Genomic DNA, 18,924 nt, shown 5'->3' with positions numbered 1-18,924 from the left:
ATATTAAAATAAGAGTTTTTTAAATAATAATTATAATAATTGAAATAATTAAGTAATAATGATTTTTTTGAATTCTACTGTTAAAATCAGTCAAATATTTTTGGCGATGTCAAAGTATGTACATAATACTTTGTACAATTAAAAACGAGTTATAAATAGAGAAATTATTATTTTTGCAAAGTATCGTTTATTTAATTTTGACTGTAGAACAGCTGATGGCAATGGTCAATGTATTTTATTAACGAATGTTAGGCAAAAGTTTAAATGGAAGTTGCATCTCGTTTTTTTTTCTCTACGCTTTTCTGTTATTTATAAAAAGTATCACAAAATATAATTATAAAGAATGTAAAAAAAAGTATGGAGATTTTCACATAAAACAAAAAATAAAAATTCAATTTTAGGGGTTGGTGACAGCGGTAACTTAAACAACATGAATATTTTGATTCATATCTATACGCAGTTGCTTAGAGCAAAAAAAAAAAAATGCAGCTTCCGTTTAAACTTTTTCTTATACGTGTCGCCATTCTCAGTAGTTACCCAATGAGAACTGATAAATTGAAAAGACGTCTATTTGACCTCATTGTCGTTGATGGTCGATATTAATAAGTTGAAAAGACGTTTATGTCGTTGATGATTGATATTAATAAATATTTCAACTACTTTTCAACCACTCGAAAATTTTGTTTCTATTAGATGTAGTTTTGCAAATATATAACTAAAAAAATTAATTACATCATTATCTTTTTCTCTTATCCAGATATCCATAAAGTTGTAAAGTGAATCACGTAAGGCGTCTTTTATTAACTCGATTTCCTGACATTTTTTCGTATTTAATTTAATTATTGTTTTGACACTTAATTTCTAGTTGCATTCTTATTTAAACAAATAACAGAAGTTATTTCATATGCTATTTCTGCATTTGTGAAAATAGTAAAAACAATAATTTTATATATTTTTATATAAATAATATTCTTTAAATATACATGTTTTATCTTTTCGATAATATATATTGACCTGATTTACAAGTATCAGTACAAAGTGTTCACAAGTTGTCACGGAGGGATCAGTTTGCAGCGATCACAGAGGTCAAGCATCGTTCATCGGGATCACGACTTGAAAAGTGGCCGCTCGAGAATTTCCGAAAAAATACCTGAGAATTTTTTTTCACGAAAAATGTTTTTTTTAAATAAAACAACCGTTATTCCGTTTTGCTGTGCGCGGATTTAGCTCGCGATTCGGATAACGCAATAGGTTCGAGGCGAAAGAGAGAAAATAAACGTTGTCTTGACAATATGCGTGTGAGTTTATTGAGAAGTCGTGTACTCGATACAAGTTTGTGCCGCGCTACCGCGATCGAGATAAACGAGACGAGCGCGGATTGACAGATTTATGCTTCGGTACGAGTGTAGTTCGCGGTAATATAATGACTAAGTGCAAAACAGAACATTTACATTTAGGTACGGATATAGATCGCGGTAATACTGAAAACGGAGCGCGGAAAAGAATACAATGATTTTGAACGGTGGACTATTTACAGTCTATTTACAAATGGCCTTGGCCATGGAACCGAGCGGGAATTTCGTGATTCCCAGAAGCGGGGTCGGCCTTTCGAGAACTTCGGTCGGTCGAGCTTCGAGACGAGGTTGCGCTGGTATGCGGCGGGGCGCGACGCGCGCCGACGGCGCGAACGCGCGGGTTAGCTCGGTGCGGCGTTTAAATGCCCGGTAATTTGTGCTCGGAGCGCGGTTTTCTTTTCTCGGCTTAATAGCCGGCGCGAAGTCGTGGGGCTTGTTCTGGTCGGGATCGCCCGGAGCCACCAAGTACCTTGGTGGCGGCAAAGAACCTTTACCGCCTTTTGGTCTCCGAGGTGGTTGTAGACGGAAGCTACGTTCTTTCAAACGTCGGCTCTGTCAAGTACCTAGACAGCGGCAAAGAACCTTTACCGCTCGTTCGGCCAGAGGAGTTTCGGGTCGGAATCGAGGTGGCGGAATGGATCCTGAGCGGAGTGTGCGAGCGGAGACCTTTTATACCTCCTGGCTTGCGCGCTCGGTCGTTTCCATGCGCTTTCGCTCTTCTTCGAGATTTTATCTCGGGATTCCGTTTCTCCGCGGCTGCTGGTACAGACGCGCTTCTCGCGGAGATTTCTTCCTGCGGCTGGTCGGTGCTGCGCGTGTGCGCGGTCTTGTATCGCGTACGGGCTTGCCTCGTGCTAACGACCGTCCTCGGCCGTTAGCGGCGACGTCTCTGTGGCAGCGTTTAGGTAGGCACGAGCGCGCCTTCTGTTTTTTAAAGCCGAACAGCGGCCTCCGGCTGGTGTTCACCGGGAATAACGTATGCTATCTGCATGCGTTGTTACAAAAATATTACAAAAATATTGTTTTGCTTGTTAAGATTATGTGGTGTAATAATATAAGTTATGCGAATATTTTGAAGAAATTATTCATAGAAGACGTCTGTCTAATAGTTGTCTAATTGTGATAACACAAAAATGTCTAATCAACCAAATTTTCAACGTCTATATTTTTCTGGTTTATTAGACGTTGATTTGACGTCTTTTCAACCTGTCATTTCTGGGTATATCGCCAAAAAGAAAATGTACATTTTTTTCAAAGAATGATTTCATTCCTTAAAGCTGTAATTTGATACAAGCAAAAAATAATTTTCTGAACTATTTTACTTGCACATAATATTTTTAAGTTTACTGAACTTTTGGGTTGCCTAACATTCGTCAATAAAATACATTGGCCATTGCAATCAGCTATTCTACAGTCAAAATTAAATAAACAATATTTTGCAAAAATAATAATTTCTCTCTTCATAACTCGTTTTTAATTGCACAAAGTATTATGTACATACTTTGACATCGCCAAAAATATTTGACTGATTTTAGCAGTAGAGTTCAAAAGATCATTATTACTTAATTATTTCAATTATTATTATTATTATTTAAAAAAACTCTTATTTTAATATTCACTATACTATACTGATTTGTCTTCTCTTTCGCGTAATACGCAATTAGCGATGCGTATGAAACGAACCCGTTCCAGCGCACGAACAGGTACGTATAGCGCTCATATATAAGGAGTTCGTTATTATTTTTCAAGAATGCTACATCGAAAAGACACTTTATTATATATGATTGGATTCGTATGAAAATAAGCTTTAATTCTGTCATTAAAATATTTGAAAATTTTTCAAAACAAATGTTAAGTGATAGGAAAAATATAAAAAATAATTAAGAAAATTTTTTTAACTTACTGTTGTAAAGTACTCTTTGAGCCATTTAACTATTTATTTAAAACATTTTCTTCTATCTCTTATAGTTTCGACGATATTTGTTTGGAAAGAAAAAAAACCGATTTTTTCAAAAAGGTGTTTTACCCTCTAAAACTGAAATTGGGCGCGAGCAAAAAATATTTTTGTGTTACGGATGAACTCCTCTATGTGTACACAAAATTTCAGAATTTTTTTGAATTTCCGGGTTTACAAACGTTGCTTGTTAGGTATCAATTCGCAGAAGTCATAGAAGTCAAGCAACATTATTATTATTATCTTTATTCAAGTGCAAGTAAGTACAATAGCAAAAACATGGCAAATTTGAAAAAAGAGAGTTACAGGTACATCAAAAGGCGAGGTATCAGCAAGACTGCTGTATAAAAAACTGAGCCTTTAAGACACTAATGACACTTAAAATACTATACAAGTGCAAGAAGCAATTCAAGAAATGTAAAATAATGTAAAAAGTATAAAGCGCAAATCAAAGAGAGTGAAATGGCACAAAAATAATAACAGTGATATAAAAAATAATAGTAATGGTGTACGACATAAAAAGCAAGCAAATAAAAGTATAAAGCACAATTCAAAGAGCGCAGAAACAATATTGGTAGTGGTTCAAACTTGGGCGGGCGATCGCTTTGAAATTTCCGAAAAAAATCCTGAGAGAGAAAAACATCTGTGAAACTAACACTCCCACAATTAAACAAATACGGTATAACTTTAACATAGTGTCTAACTTTACAGAGAGAAAGAAATTCTTTTTTGCTTTAAAAAAAATGTTTTTGTTTTTACTTTATTTTATATTAAAAAGACATTTTTCACAATATTAAAATAAATAGTTTTTTTAATGTTAAAAGAGCATATCTATTTTTATTTTATATAATAAAATAAAAAACATTTTTTAAATAATATTAAAATAAAACGTTTTTAATAATATTAAAATAAATCATTTTTTAATGTAAAAACAGGAAACTAATCCATTAATTTTAACATTTTAAAAAATTTTTTCTTTATTGCAAAAATGTTTTTTAAAAATGTTGAAAAACTATTATTTTTTTTATTAGGATCAAACCTGTCATCACTGTAATATTTTATTTCATATCAAAATGATGTCATAGAGTTAATATCATATCTGTGACAAACTGGACATTCTCTTGTCACTATGATTTCGCTATGATATATCATTATATCATAATTACGTGTCACATATCTTTGCAACATCACGTTTTTTACTATAGGGGTAAGGAAAACATTTTCTGTTAAACGTATTAAACTGTTCCTTATTTGTTGCTATTTCTTGTGCTTTTCATTGTGCGTTAGGCTTAAGAGTTACAAAATAGGTTAGCTAGATTTTTTGCTGTCAATTTATTATCAATACATCCCACAGATTTGCTCGCTGTCGACTTTCATGTATTTTGATCATCAGATACTGTTGTATTTTTGCGAGATATTTACTGTCAGTTTTGCAGTAACAAAACTGTTCGGCGTTTGCCATCACTGTTATCAACATTTGCAATTGCAGAAAATATTATAAGGTAACAGACCTGCAATAAATCTTCGGCGTTTAAGGTACTGAATCCGATTCGATTGTAACTTCGTCCTAATAATTTATTTACTTCTGTCACTATAAATTTCACATTTTCACTCATGATGAGATTTACCGCAGTAAATCTTACTAAAAGTTAAAAACGCGAAACACTTAGATAACCCTGCAATGCGTTGTAAGCATAATTATAAGTGACTGAGTGTGTCCAAACAGACCGTTATAGGATTGGTTGCCCCGACAACAACGCATCAACATTGATATATGCATGGTGAAAAATACAAGGCGAAACGCTGCGCATAATGGTGGCTCAACGCATCAAAAATCAATCAAAAATTTGCCCAAAATTAACGCGAAATTCAAACAGTATTGGACACAATATTGGAAATGTATAGTAAAAATACAGAAAAATTTATTAATTTATAAAGTTTTTATAAAAAACTTGATAACTAATAAACATTCATAACATAAATATAAAATAATAAAAGTCAATATACGTTATCGAAAAAATGAAATATGTATAATTAAAGCCTATTGTTTATATAAACATATATAAAATTATAGTTTTTTACTATAATATTTTTACAAATGCGGAATAGCATCTGGAATAATTTTTGTCATTTGTTATAAGAATGCAATTAGAAAAAATATATTAATATAATACAATAATTAAAAAAAACACAAAAAAATTTATTCCCGGGCGTGTGTGTGCGTGTAACGAGCGTTCTAGGTTTAAGATAGTTTTAAGGTAGTCGTTAAGTATAGGTTAAGTGTTACTTTGTATTTGAAAAATTGTAGCCCTAAGGGGAACAATAAATATATATTAATTACAAAAAAATTTATAAATTATTACTATAAATGTTTATTTTTTATTTATCATAAATCTTTACTGAAATATTTTATAAAATATTTCAAAAAATATTTATTTTTTATTTAGCATAAATATTGTAAAAAATATTTTATAAATATTTTAATAATATTTTGGATAAAAACTTTTACAATTATTTTTGTCGTGTGAATAAAATATGTATAAAATATTTTTATAACATTTCTAAAAAATATTTATAATAAATATTTATTAATATTTATCATAAATATTTATCATAAATATGTGCTATCTAGACCTTTTATCAGTGGTGCCATGTACTACTTCCTTACAAAAAATGAGTATTGAAATTTTAATACTCAATACTGGCAATACTAAATTGACAAATATTTTTTTGGGCAATACTTAGTATTGGCGAATACTCTTCTACGAATTTCTTCAAAATATCCAAATACTTAAATATTATATTCTCTGCTTAAAATGACAGATAGAAAATGAACGAATCTTATAGAAATGGAAAGAATATCAATGTTAACTTATATGACGAATCATTTACCAATGGCGCAGTACATAGGATTTCTATCTAATTCAATAATATTTTATGTAACAGTTTTTTAATAATGTTACATAAAGAAATTCATAAATTCCTTTGATGTTTCTCAATCATAAGCAATAATATTACGCATTTGTTACCATTTTATAATACATTTCTTAAAATATATTTTCAAAACAAACTTTGAAAGCTGTAATATTCTATAAAAGCTGAATTTCCTATAATATTCTATAAGAACTCAATAACGTTAAATATGAAAATTTGTACAATGGATCAATCTTCTTCAATCATAAACAATAATATTATGCTTTTATTATTTTATGATACATTTCTTATAATATATGTAACAAAACGCCCCTCCACCTCGCGCCCACTACCACTCCGCTCCAACCGCCCGAGCATAGCGACAGCGAAGAACCACGTGCGCGCACCGGCTAACTTCTTGGCGCGATCACGCGGCAGCACGCGCGCCGTCCGTGGCGTTCCGCAACGTTTCCACTCCGAGCCAGTCGACCGAGCGCGCGGATTGGTGCGTCTAACCGCGTGCTTGGATATATAAGCCGGCGGTGAAAACACCAAAAACAGATCTTCTCGGTCCACCAAACCGTAGGGGTCGAGCATCCTCGACCGCGCTTCCGACTCCCTCGAGGACGAGAATACTCGCCTTGTTCCGTACCCTCAACGAGAATCCTCGTCGTCCTGAGCGGTCGAGGATCCTTGGCTAACCGCGAGCTACCTCCGTGCCGAACACCTTTGCCTCAGCCAATCACGGCGAGCATTCTCGCCGAATTCCGCAGACGAGCATCCTCGTCGAGTCCGTAGGCTAGGTATCCCTGGTCAATCAGCTCCGTCCCATTCCCAGGGGAGACTCGCTCTTGTAAACCAGAACATTGTCAGGACATCCGAGCCCTGACGATTTTCTCGCTTCTTTTGCACGAGGCGGCTCGGGCGAAACGCGGAATCGCCATCGTCGCACCGACCACGCGTTCCGCGAATCACCGACCACCCCGGACACCGTGTCCGCATAACCCGCGAAGAAATTATATCTTTGTTCGAAACCGTTAGATTAATGTAAGCGCATTTACGACTATTTAGTTATTACATCCGATCATTTTTTATTTCAATTCTTTATGCTTTCCGTTCACGGTGATTATTATTCCGTTCGACAAGTGAGCACCGCGCTATATTATCATGGCTAAACGCTTTATTTCTTTATCTTTTCGTTTCCTTTGATTTAACGTTTCGGCTTCTCAGGGGCATTTTGTTATTTCAATTATCGAGATCCAATCACGTGTCCGCGTTGTTACGTTCATCTGTTACAAGGTTTCTGTTTTATTAGTCAACCATCTCATGTACTTATTTAAGTTTGAATAATCTTCCAATCTTTACTGTATCCGAGTGCGATTATTTAACCGAACCCAGCAAATCCGACGAGCCATTCGCAACCGCCTCCTCGTTTTCCCGACACCATCCGGAGAAACCACCAGCGTTACATATATTTTCATAACAACCTTCGGAAACTATAAAATTCTATAAAAGCTGCAGTTCTTATAATATCCTATACTATTCTACAATACCTTATATACCCAGATAACCAAGTTAGATTCAGCACACCGGGCAATTTAATGCATTGCATGTATTGTTGTGAATTTGCAGGCAATTTGCTGGCTACAAAATTTAACGTAAAACTGAGTCAGCAACAGGAGAGCAAAAACACAACATCAGTTAATGAAATGTTAAGACCAAACGTTTATTAATAATAACATATCACGTTGACAGCAAACTGTCGGCTCGTCATGAGCTTGCATTCGTATATATCATAATGACAGCAATATGTCATCAAAATGATGGCACGTATGATATCAAAAGTTTAATACAAAAAGTAGAATATTTGGTGAATATTGTTAAAGATTCTAAATTGCAGCTTATTATCGACAATTTGGTGACATGACAATATTCGGTCCCGCCATGTGTAAGACCCCACGCGAATAAGTGAGTGCTGGCGCTACCGCTAGGCGGCCACACCACGGGGGATTTCTCGTGAGTCAAGTGCGGCCACAAGCGTTATATCTAGGCGCCACTACGGCCGACCAAGGTCCGTGGATTGGCGTTGGAGGGGAAGGAAGGTAGTTGTATCCACTTCAACGATGTGGAACGAAAATGGCGGCGGCCATACTTTTATTGCACACTTGCTCACTCATACAACTAATAGCTGTAGTACCTATGTACACTAACATTGACTCGCTGTCTCGAAAATGGTGGCTATGCAACGACCTTCCTTCCCCTCCAACGCCAATCCACGGATCTTGCGGCCGACTCCCCAATTCATACCATGGTTCGTACTTCAGTGAGCCTTTAGGAGCTACATGTTGTAACATCGAGACGAACTCGTTCTCATTCTTTTAAAACATGACGTGTGTATGAGTATAGAACGCTGTTCTACATAAAATTTTATATCTATGGTGTAGAAATCCCAATCAATTTGAATTACTTTTTTTTTAAATCGATTTTAATCGCACATTTTCGGCAGGGAAGTATCTTGAGACTATATTAATATTCTGGTGAAAGAATTTTGCAAATATTGCAGCAGATATATACAAATTTCTTGCAAGAATTCAACTGTAGAATCTTTCAGAAGAATTGAGTATGAGAAAGCAGATCATAACGTTCTGTTCGCAGAATCTTTCAAGAATCTGCTGCAAGATTTACTGCAGTCTTGCAGAAAATTACTACTAGAATAGTAATCAAATTGCTAACAACAAACCTTCACGTGTAGATATCATGTATGATGATGACTTGCTGACATTTTGATATCAAACACATCAGTTGAATGTAGTGCACGCATGATAACAATTTGCTGGCAATTTGCTGAATTTAAATGAAGACTTTAATGACGTCAGAACAATAGACAGTTTGTAGAAACACCTTGGTTCTAGTTTGATGAAATTGAATGCAGAATAAGTGACAGCAAAATGTCATCTGATTACGGTCATTTGGCAATCAGGGTAGTATCCTATAATATTTTATACAAACTTAATAAGGTAAAATTTATATAATAAATCAATCCTTTTCAATGATAAACAATGATATTATGCATTTAATATTTTATGATACATTTCTCATAATATTTTTCTCTAACGAACTTTGAAAGCTATAAAATTTTGTAAAAGCTGTACTTTTTATAATATTTTATAATATTCTACATCATATAATATTTTATAATATCTTATAATATCTAGTATTTTATAATATCCTGTAATCTTCTATACAAACTTAATAATGTACAACATAAAAATGTGTACAATGTGTCAATACTTTTTAATGATAATTAATGATATGCATTTATTATTTTATGATACAATTTTCATAACGTTCTTATGACGAACTTTGAAAGCTGTAAAATTTTATACAGGCTATATTTCTTTTAATATCATATAATACACTATATTTTATAATATCCTATAATAATATTCTATAATATCCTATATTTTATAACATCTTATAATATCCTATAATATTCTATAATATTCTATATTTTATAATATCCTATAATATTCTATAATATCTTATACTTTATAATATCCTATAATATTCCGGCGGGTCCCGATAGCGCATATCCTGATAGCACACAAACCACTCACAATGGCAGATGCCTAGAGATTTTCCGTAGGTTGGGTTAGATAAGTCAAGATGATTGGTTGGTGGGCTATCGGGATGTGCGCTATTGGAATAACCCTCCCATAATATTCTATAATATACCATATTTTATAACGTCCTATAATATTCTATAATATCCTATACTTTATAATGTTCTATAATATTTTATATTTTATAATATCTTATAATATACTACAGTAATCGTTATTTAACGTTCAACCTATTCGCACGGTAAATAAATTTATGTAATTGCGTCATTTGAGTTGTATAAATATGTCCGAGAAAGTATTATTTCTAGTTTCATTTGCGACGTCAATCAGTCATCACCATTTTGTTAAAAAGTTAGTAATCATTGCTTGACATAGATTTCTTTAAAATGACGCCGTTTAATGTAGCAAACGTAATAAACATGTTAGCTACTACGTTTCAAATTGCCAGTTCCAGGAAAATCCAATGAATGTTCCAGGAAATATCTCATTTAGCGTCTGGTATGCAAAATAGCATCAATAAAATATATTGACCATTACGATTAGCTGTTCTATAGTCAAAATTAAATAAACAATGTTATGTCCAATGGGGATGGATTTGTGGCGGTTCATACACGCCACAAAAACGCGGGCGTCTGCCAAACGGCAGCTCGCCATACACCCTGCCAAACGGCAGCCCAACGGCCATCACGCGCGAGCGAGCGCGCCCGTGAAATACGCGGCACAGCACGCGCCCCGCGCGTGTTACAAATTTGCGAAGGCAAAAGAAGGTGACCAAAAGCAAGAAGTTACTCGCAGTTAAAATCCTAAAAAGTAATAATATAAGGTATGCCGCAGAAAGCGACATCACTTCTCCCGGCACTCACGAGACGATACATATACTCGTGACTACAGCGCATTTTTGGACTTTCTCGCATGAGAATGGAACACATGCTAGTATCTTAATATGCCCATTGTCGTCAACCCGGAACTGCCGTCATGGAAGCTTATTTCGCTGACGCTTTTGCAACCATCCTTCACGAGGCCACCCAGGGTATTCCTGTCGGCAGAAGATCGACGAATCTGGCGGTATACATTTTCTCGGTTTCCGGGGAATACTACGGCCATGCCTCCGCCACTATCACCAGGAAAGCGACGCTTGGACGATGCAGCCACACAGACAGAGCGAGGCGCCAGGATTCATAGAGGCACACAGAGCGAGATCGCCGAAGCCGATTCCTCGGGAAGCAACTGGAAACCAAAGAGCCGCACCACCAAAGCTCCAACATCATCACGAGAGCAAGGTAGGGACCCTCAAGAAAGGGATTGGATTGGAGGCCACTGGGACTCCACCGCAGTGGAGGATGCGGATTGGCTGTCGCCATTAGAGGGAGACTTCCGTTAAGGCCTGCGCACAATAGAAGAATATTAGATATATATTAGGAATAGGAAGATTAGAATTAAAAAATGTCACATGTACTGTGTGGGTTAGTAAGACTTTGTCATATTTTTGACAGTAGTTTGTCGACATCAAATATAACAGACACTTTATGAAATTTGTTGCCTTTTTGCCATCAAAAGTCGTAACATGCTTTGTTCAAAATTTATTTTTGCATGGCAATATTTGAGATATTAAAGGTTAAATTTAATTTGATTTATAGAAAGGCTTTTGAACTGTTCCCATTTATACATTAACATTATAAATTCGATAATTATTTACATTATATAATAATCTACTTACACTACATAAGGTAGAATACTGTTTTAGTAATAGTTTTCTCAATAAATATTAATACAAATACATTTGAATACTGCCGCGCTAATTAAATACACTTCCTGTACCCCTGTAATGGCGGCAATTGTCCGATCCCTCTCTTGAGGATTCCTAGAGCAAAGTAGAGTTGGTATAAAGAGAGTTGCGACAATTACCCGGAAATCGCCATTAAGGGGGAAAATATATAGCTACATAGCGCCAATTTCAAAATACGAGCAAGCAATACTGTGTAACACAATGTATATACAATTCAATGCTTTCTAATTTTGACACAATCATACAGAGCCGTTTTTTTGTATACAGCGAACATTCTTAACCTTAATTTCTGCACAATTTTGAAAACCATGTCAAATGATTGATATTATTTATTCATGAGAGGTCGAATACATCTAGCTTTGATAGAAGCAGTTTTACGAGTTGATATTGTGTAATACTGTGTCATACAGTGTATGACTATGTTTTGTTGCTGGAAAGCTCTCAATAACAATGAAACAAAATTTTAACTTTAAATAATCATTACTTTTTTAAATATATATAAGTTTTTTACATTTTGAGTTCTACGACTTACAATTAGAATTATATAATATAAAAAGATTATTTTAAGGAGATTTTTATTTTATGTAGCAGAAAGATTATGCTAAGAAAAAGTTAGTTTTATAAATATACCAGGATCAAATACTTAACTCAATCATCTTAAATTTCTCGTAAATTGTTATATAAAAAAAATTATTTAAAAGTTATTTAAAAGAAAAATTATATGTTAATAAAAAAATAATTATTACATTAAAGTGTTTTGACATCCTTTTGCTGCACAATGTACCATCTCACTAAACAATGTGTACAGAAAGACTATTTAACATATTTTCTTTAATATTATTCATTAGTCTACATATAAAATGACAATAATATTGGAATAATAAATAAAATGTTAACAATAAGAAATAAAAAAATAGATAAATTTTTAAAACAATTTGAGATTATATTTGTATATCATTATTTTTATTATTTATTAAGAAAAAGTTAACTTTTTGGCTTTAAAAAAATATTGACAAAAATTACACTTGTGTAATTAATATTCTTTTCAGAATTAATATTCTTTCTAGAGTTTGCAAAAAGGTTGTAAAAGAGTTTGTATCAACTGACACACGTAAACACACTCTTCAACCAAAGATGATTAGGCTGCGTTCGGGAATACACACCAAGTTTTTCCGAGTATCATTTTATCCTTGTTTAACATTCAGTGAACAACAAAGATAAAACGACAGTCCAAGGCACTCGGTGTGTATAGCTCTATTTAATCTACCTAACCTAACTGATAGCAACCCGGAAATTTCCCCCTTAATGGCGGAGCCAATCAGCATTAGGCACATACATTGTCGCAACTCTCTTTATACCAACTCTAGAGCAAAGTATACAGATCCGGCCCCTATCCACGGACACTGCCATACAGACGGACCTTCCGCTCGCAATAACTCCTGCCCGTCGACAACACAGCAAAGAGCAAAGAAGCCGATCTCGCGGACGCCATCACTTAAAGCTATCTTGCCGGGATTCCCGCCGTACACCCATGGAATTTGATTTTGTCCATGGAAAAACTTTTCAAACTAAGAAGTCGCTATCTTTCTACATACAGTTTATGATTAACGTAACGACCAATAAGCTCTTGTCGTTACATTAATCATAAACTGCGAGTATGTAGAAAGTGGTGACTTCTTAGTTTAGAAAATTTCTCCATGGACAGAATCAATCATACACCCATGGAATTTGATTCTGTCTATGAGGACATTTTTTAAACTAAGAAGTCACCACTTTCTACATATTTGCAGTTTATGATTAATGTAACGACTAGAACTTATTGGTCGTTACGTTAATCATAAACTGTAAGTATGTAGAAAGATAGCAATTTCTTAGTTTGGAAAAATTCGCATTTTTCAACTTATTCATTATACAGAATCTTAACTTACAAGCAATATTTACACTTTATCATATTTATATGAATAAACTGTAATAATATAAACTAAATTTATCTTTACCCTTTCTCATTTTAAAAATTACAGTGTTGCCTAAATCATTGTGAAGAAGACGTCAAAAGTATCTCAGTATTTTAAATGTCTTATAGATATCCTAAAAATTGTATAAGACAGATCATTATACGTTTCACTTTCTAAAGTCAGAGAGATGTTCAAAAAAGTCTTCTTTTTTTATTTCTAACGAACAACAGACATCTCAACGACGTTTTTTTAGACATGTAAAAACGTCCTTTAGACGTCTAATAGCGTCTTTTAGACGTTCCAATCCAACTTATAGATGTACACTTAAGGACTTTGATTCTGTCCATGGGGAAATTTTTCAAACTGAAAAGTCACTATCTTTCTACATACTTACAGTTCATGATTAACGTAACAACCATTGAACTTAGAGTTGGTATAAAGAGAGTTGCAACAATGTATGTGCCTAATGCTGATTGGCTCCGCCATTAAGGGGGAAATTTCCGGTTAGCTATCAGTTAGGTTAGGTAGATTAAATAGAGCTGTACACACCGAGTGCCTTGGACTGTCGTTTTATCTTTGTTGTTCACTGAATGTTAAACAAGGATAAAATGATACTCGGAAGAACTTGGTGTGTATTCCCGAACGCAGCCTAATCATCTTTGGTTGAAGAGTGTGTTTACGTGTGTCAGTTGATACAAACTCTTTTGCAACCTTTTTGCAAACTCTAGAAAGAATATTAATTCTGAAAAGAATATTAATTACACAAGTGTAATTTTTGTCAATATTTTTTTAAAGCCAAAAAGTTAACTTTTTCTTAATAAATAATAAAAATAATGATATACAAATATAATCTCAAATTGTTTTAAAAATTTATCTATTTTTTTATTTCTTATTGTTAACATTTTATTTATTATTCCAATATTATTGTCATTTTATATGTAGACTAATGAATAATATTAAAGAAAATATGTTAAATAGTCTTTCTGTACACATTGTTTAGTGAGATGGTACATTGTGCAGCAAAAGGATGTCAAAACACTTTAATGTAATAATTATTTTTTTATTAACATATAATTTTTCTTTTAAATAACTTTTAAATAATTTTTTTTATATAACAATTTACGAGAAATTTAAGATGATTGAGTTAAGTATTTGATCCTATTATATTTATAAAGTATTTGATCCTAGTATATTTATAAAACTAACTTTTTCTTAGCATAATCTTTCTGCTACATAAAATAAAAATCTCCTTAAAATAATCTTTTTATATTATATAATTCTAATTGTAAGTCGTAGAACTCAAAATGTAAAAAACTTATATATATTTAAAAAAGTAATGATTATTTAAAGTTAAAATTTTGTTTCATTGTTATTGAGAGCTTTCCAGCAACAAAACATAGTCATACACTGTGTGACACAGTATTACACAATATCAACTCGTAAAACACTGCTTCTATCAAAGCTAGATGTATTCGACCTCTCATGAATAAATAATATCAATTATTTGACATGGTTTTCAAAATTGTGCAGAAATTAAGGTTAAGAATGTTCGCTGTATACAAAAAAACGGCTCTGTATGATTGTGTCAAAATTAGAAAGCATTGAATTGTATATACATTGTGTTACACAGTATTGCTTGCTCATATTTTGAAATTGGCGCTATGTAGCTATATATTTTCCCCCTTAATGGCGATTTCCGGGTAATTGTCGCAACTCTCTTTATACCAACTCTAATTGAACTATACTCTAACTGGAATGGGCATTAGCCGCCAGAAAACGTGACGAGAGAGAGCCATTTTGAAGGGCCACCTCTCTTTGTCAGTACAGTCACGTTAGAAAGTTTTGCAGTACCGGCACATGAGAATAGATAAACGAGCGACTTGAGTGACATACATAAATAAAACAAAAGCAAAATTGTGTTATATTTTTTTAAGTATTTAAGTAACTTTTTAAGTAAAAGTTACTTTCTTCCTCGTTTCCACGAATTCCGTTACATGCTGTATCAACATGAAAACAAAGAAGAAATTTAACTTTTGAGTAGGAATGTAAGGTGAATGCTGATGGGGTGCGCACGATTGGACACCGCACGATTGGAAACCACTCACAGCGGCCAATGCCTAGAGTTTTTCCGTTGGTTTGGTTAGATAAGTCAAGATGATTGGTTGGTGTCCAATTGTGCTGTGTCCAAAAGAGTGTCACCCAATGCTGATGCATGCGCAGAGAACGCTTAGGAAAAGAGAGGTAGCCCTCGCATCATGCTATTTCTATCACGTTTTCCGCTTACGGACGTTATATGGCAGTGCCTATTCCAGTTAGAGTATAGTTCAATGGTAACAACCAATAAGCTCTAGTTGTTTCATTAATCATGAACTGCGAGTATGTAGAAAGTAGTGACTTCTCAGTTTGGAAAATTTTCCCAGGGACAGAATCAAAGTCCTTGGGTGTATTGAAAATTTCAAGACGCCCAAATAACTAAGCAAGTTTTAGCATGGGCAAATTAACCCTTAAACACACCAATCTTGTAAAATACGGAAACACATTTTCGGGTCTGGGAGACTTCTTCAACTTTGAGAAGATATAATTTTGATTACAATCAATATTTTTCTACAATTTTTTGTTTTAATAAAAATTTAGAATCTGAGGAGTGTGACTGCACAATCGGTATTAGCAAAAAATACTTTATTGTAAAGTTATAAAAGAAAAACCATCAAGCAAAAATAAGAAATTTGACAAAAATCCATTTTTCCTTCAAAAAATTATATCTTTGCAACAAAAAACGTTTAAGGACTTTCAAATACGGCATTTTAAAGCTAAAAAGTCACACTTTCAAAATAAAATTTGGCAAAGTCGTTCCTTTTAAAAAGTATAATTATGTAACATGGAGAATATAAGGTGGGCATCTAAAAATCCACTTAAAAAAAAATCATATCTTCGCAACAAAAAGCTTTGAAAAACTTTACAATACGGTGTTTTAAAGCTAAAAATTCATACTTTCAAAAAAAAATTATATTATTGTCATTTCTATTAAAAAATGTACTTATGTAACAAGGCAAATATGAGGTATTTTTGATTAAATCGTATCTAAAATTGAAAATTGATGTGTTTCATAATATATTTCGGAAAAACTTTTCTACAACATTTTATAGTATTCCAACTTTAGACAGAGTATATGCGAGTAACATCCGCGAACCTATTCGAACGTATTTTGTCCAGCTTTTTTATGTAAAATACTCACTCAAAAAAAGTTTTACTTACACACTATATGAGTCGCATTAACTCTAATAAAACTTTGCTGCCGTGCCATTCGAATTCTAATTGCCCAAAAAAGTTGATCAAATTCAAACTTTTTTTACGTCTTGGCCCGAATCTCTTATCTCATTCCGTCTTCACACAGCAAGCGTTCGAAACTTCATATGGGGTCTCTCAAACTCACTTACGTGTTTGGGGTTTAATACACTGCATATATTGTTGTGAACTTGTCGATTTGCTAACCATGAAATTTAACGTGGTACTGAGTTAGCAACAAGAGAGCAAAAACATATCACCAGTTAATGAAATTTTAAGAACAAATATTTATAAATAATAACACGTCATATTGACAGCAAACTGACGACTCGTCATAATCTTAGTTTACACCGAGCACTTGATACGCGCACTAACTAGTAATTTTCTATTAAATTATCTTAATTTTGGAAATAAATTTAAAAAATAGTATATTAAGTTGGTACAATATGAGATAATTAAATATATGTATTATGTATACACGCATTGTCGAAAGTAAGATAAATTAATAGAAAGTTACGAGTTAGTACGCGTATCAAGTGCTCGGTGTAAACTAGGCCATTAGCTCGCATTCGTATATATCATAATGACAACAACATAAGAACAAAATGATAGCACCTATGATATCAAAAGTTTGACATATGAAGCAGAATACTTGATACATGTTGTCAAAGTTCCTAAATTGCAGTTTGTTGTCAACAATTTGTTGACATGACAATATTTATTATTGATGACAATTTTTCGTCAACAAGTTATCATGCAGTAGCACTTCAAACCGAGATATTCAAATTTCTTCATAAATAATTAATATAAACTAATGTACGCTCTTCTATGTAACTCGGTTAATAATGATCCCAGCAAACACAGAAAATAATAGTTATATAACTTGTGTGTGTCACGTTATATAGCGAATTTTTACATTATAGCAATATTGTAGTTATGTAAAATTGAATTGTTGATGTTACAACACAATAACAGTCATATAACTGCCGTTTATCAGGTTTATATAACAAACATTTTATTTTAATAATATAACTGTTATAAAACTGAATTGTTAATACGACCCCTCCCCCCGTGCCGAAAATGTGCGATTAAAACCGATTAAAACGGAATTCTTTTTAATTGATTTTAATCTGTTTTAATCGATTCTATCCACGAGCGGATTAAAAAGTAATCGGTTTTAATTATATACGAATCGTAATTGATTTTAATATCGCTTTCGTGAATTATTTAAGTGTAATGCATAATATAAAAATTTTTTAAAAATTTAATTTATTTGCATTAAGACTCCTAAATACTCTCAGCGACCACGTTTCAAAATCCTGACAGTAGCGAGAAATGATATGCTGAAACGCTGAAAATTCTTGCGTGCTATTTTTTAAATAAAAATCTATTTTGATAAAATAACATTGTACATCATTTTTACTAATTTGTAAAATTGTTTGGAAACTATTTTTTTCTTGACGGTTGTCAAGAATTATTAATTGCCAAAAAAAAACATAGCTTTCGGACAATTTTACAAATTTGTTAACGTGATTTATAGTGTTGTCATCAAAATATCTATTTAAAAATGGTACATAAGAATTGTTAGCGTCTCCACGTGTCACATCGCATTAAAATTTGATTTAATTATAATTTATGAAATTCTGTAATTTCGAATTGAAATGAATTTAACAAGTGAGTTCTGGCGCCACCACTAGGTGGCCACGCCGTGGGAGATTTTCTGTCGAGTGCGGCCACATGCGTTATATCTAGGTGCCACGGCGGCCGACTCCCCAGCTCATACTTCAGTGAGACTTTTAGGACCTGCTTATTATAACCTCGAGACGAATACTCGCTCTCACTTTTTTCAAACATGATGCGTGTGTGTGGAAGGCGGTTCCACATAAAATTTTATATTTTTATGTGTAAATAACAATTTGTATTGTTATTTAATTTTGTACATAAATGAAATGTTTAATTCAAATTTAATCTTTTTTTAATCTTTTTTAACGAAAAGAATACAAGAAATATTTTTTGTAAATTAAACATTTATTACATTTACATTAATGTATTC

At 33.2% G+C, this 18,924-nt stretch overlaps 1 protein-coding gene across 1 annotated transcript in view; it reads right to left on the bottom strand.

The window, feature by feature from the left end:
• The window catches only part of LOC105197916 (intraflagellar transport protein 81 homolog), a 134,215-nt gene extending 129,062 nt beyond the window's left edge, over positions 1–5,153 (bottom strand). The window contains exon 1 of the mRNA XM_039456335.1: positions 4,821–5,153. Coding sequence (XP_039312269.1) covers positions 4,821–4,925 — 105 coding nt within the window. The 5' untranslated portion in view covers positions 4,926–5,153. The remainder of the gene's footprint in view (positions 1–4,820) is intronic.
• Positions 5,154–18,924: the final 13,771 nt, after the last annotated feature.

Source organism: Solenopsis invicta, chromosome 12 (assembly GCF_016802725.1).
Source record: "Solenopsis invicta isolate M01_SB chromosome 12, UNIL_Sinv_3.0, whole genome shotgun sequence".
NCBI classification, from domain to species: domain Eukaryota; kingdom Metazoa; phylum Arthropoda; class Insecta; order Hymenoptera; family Formicidae; genus Solenopsis; species Solenopsis invicta.
The sequence above is the reverse complement of the archived record's forward strand: the minus strand, read 5'-3'. Positions and strand labels throughout refer to the sequence as shown.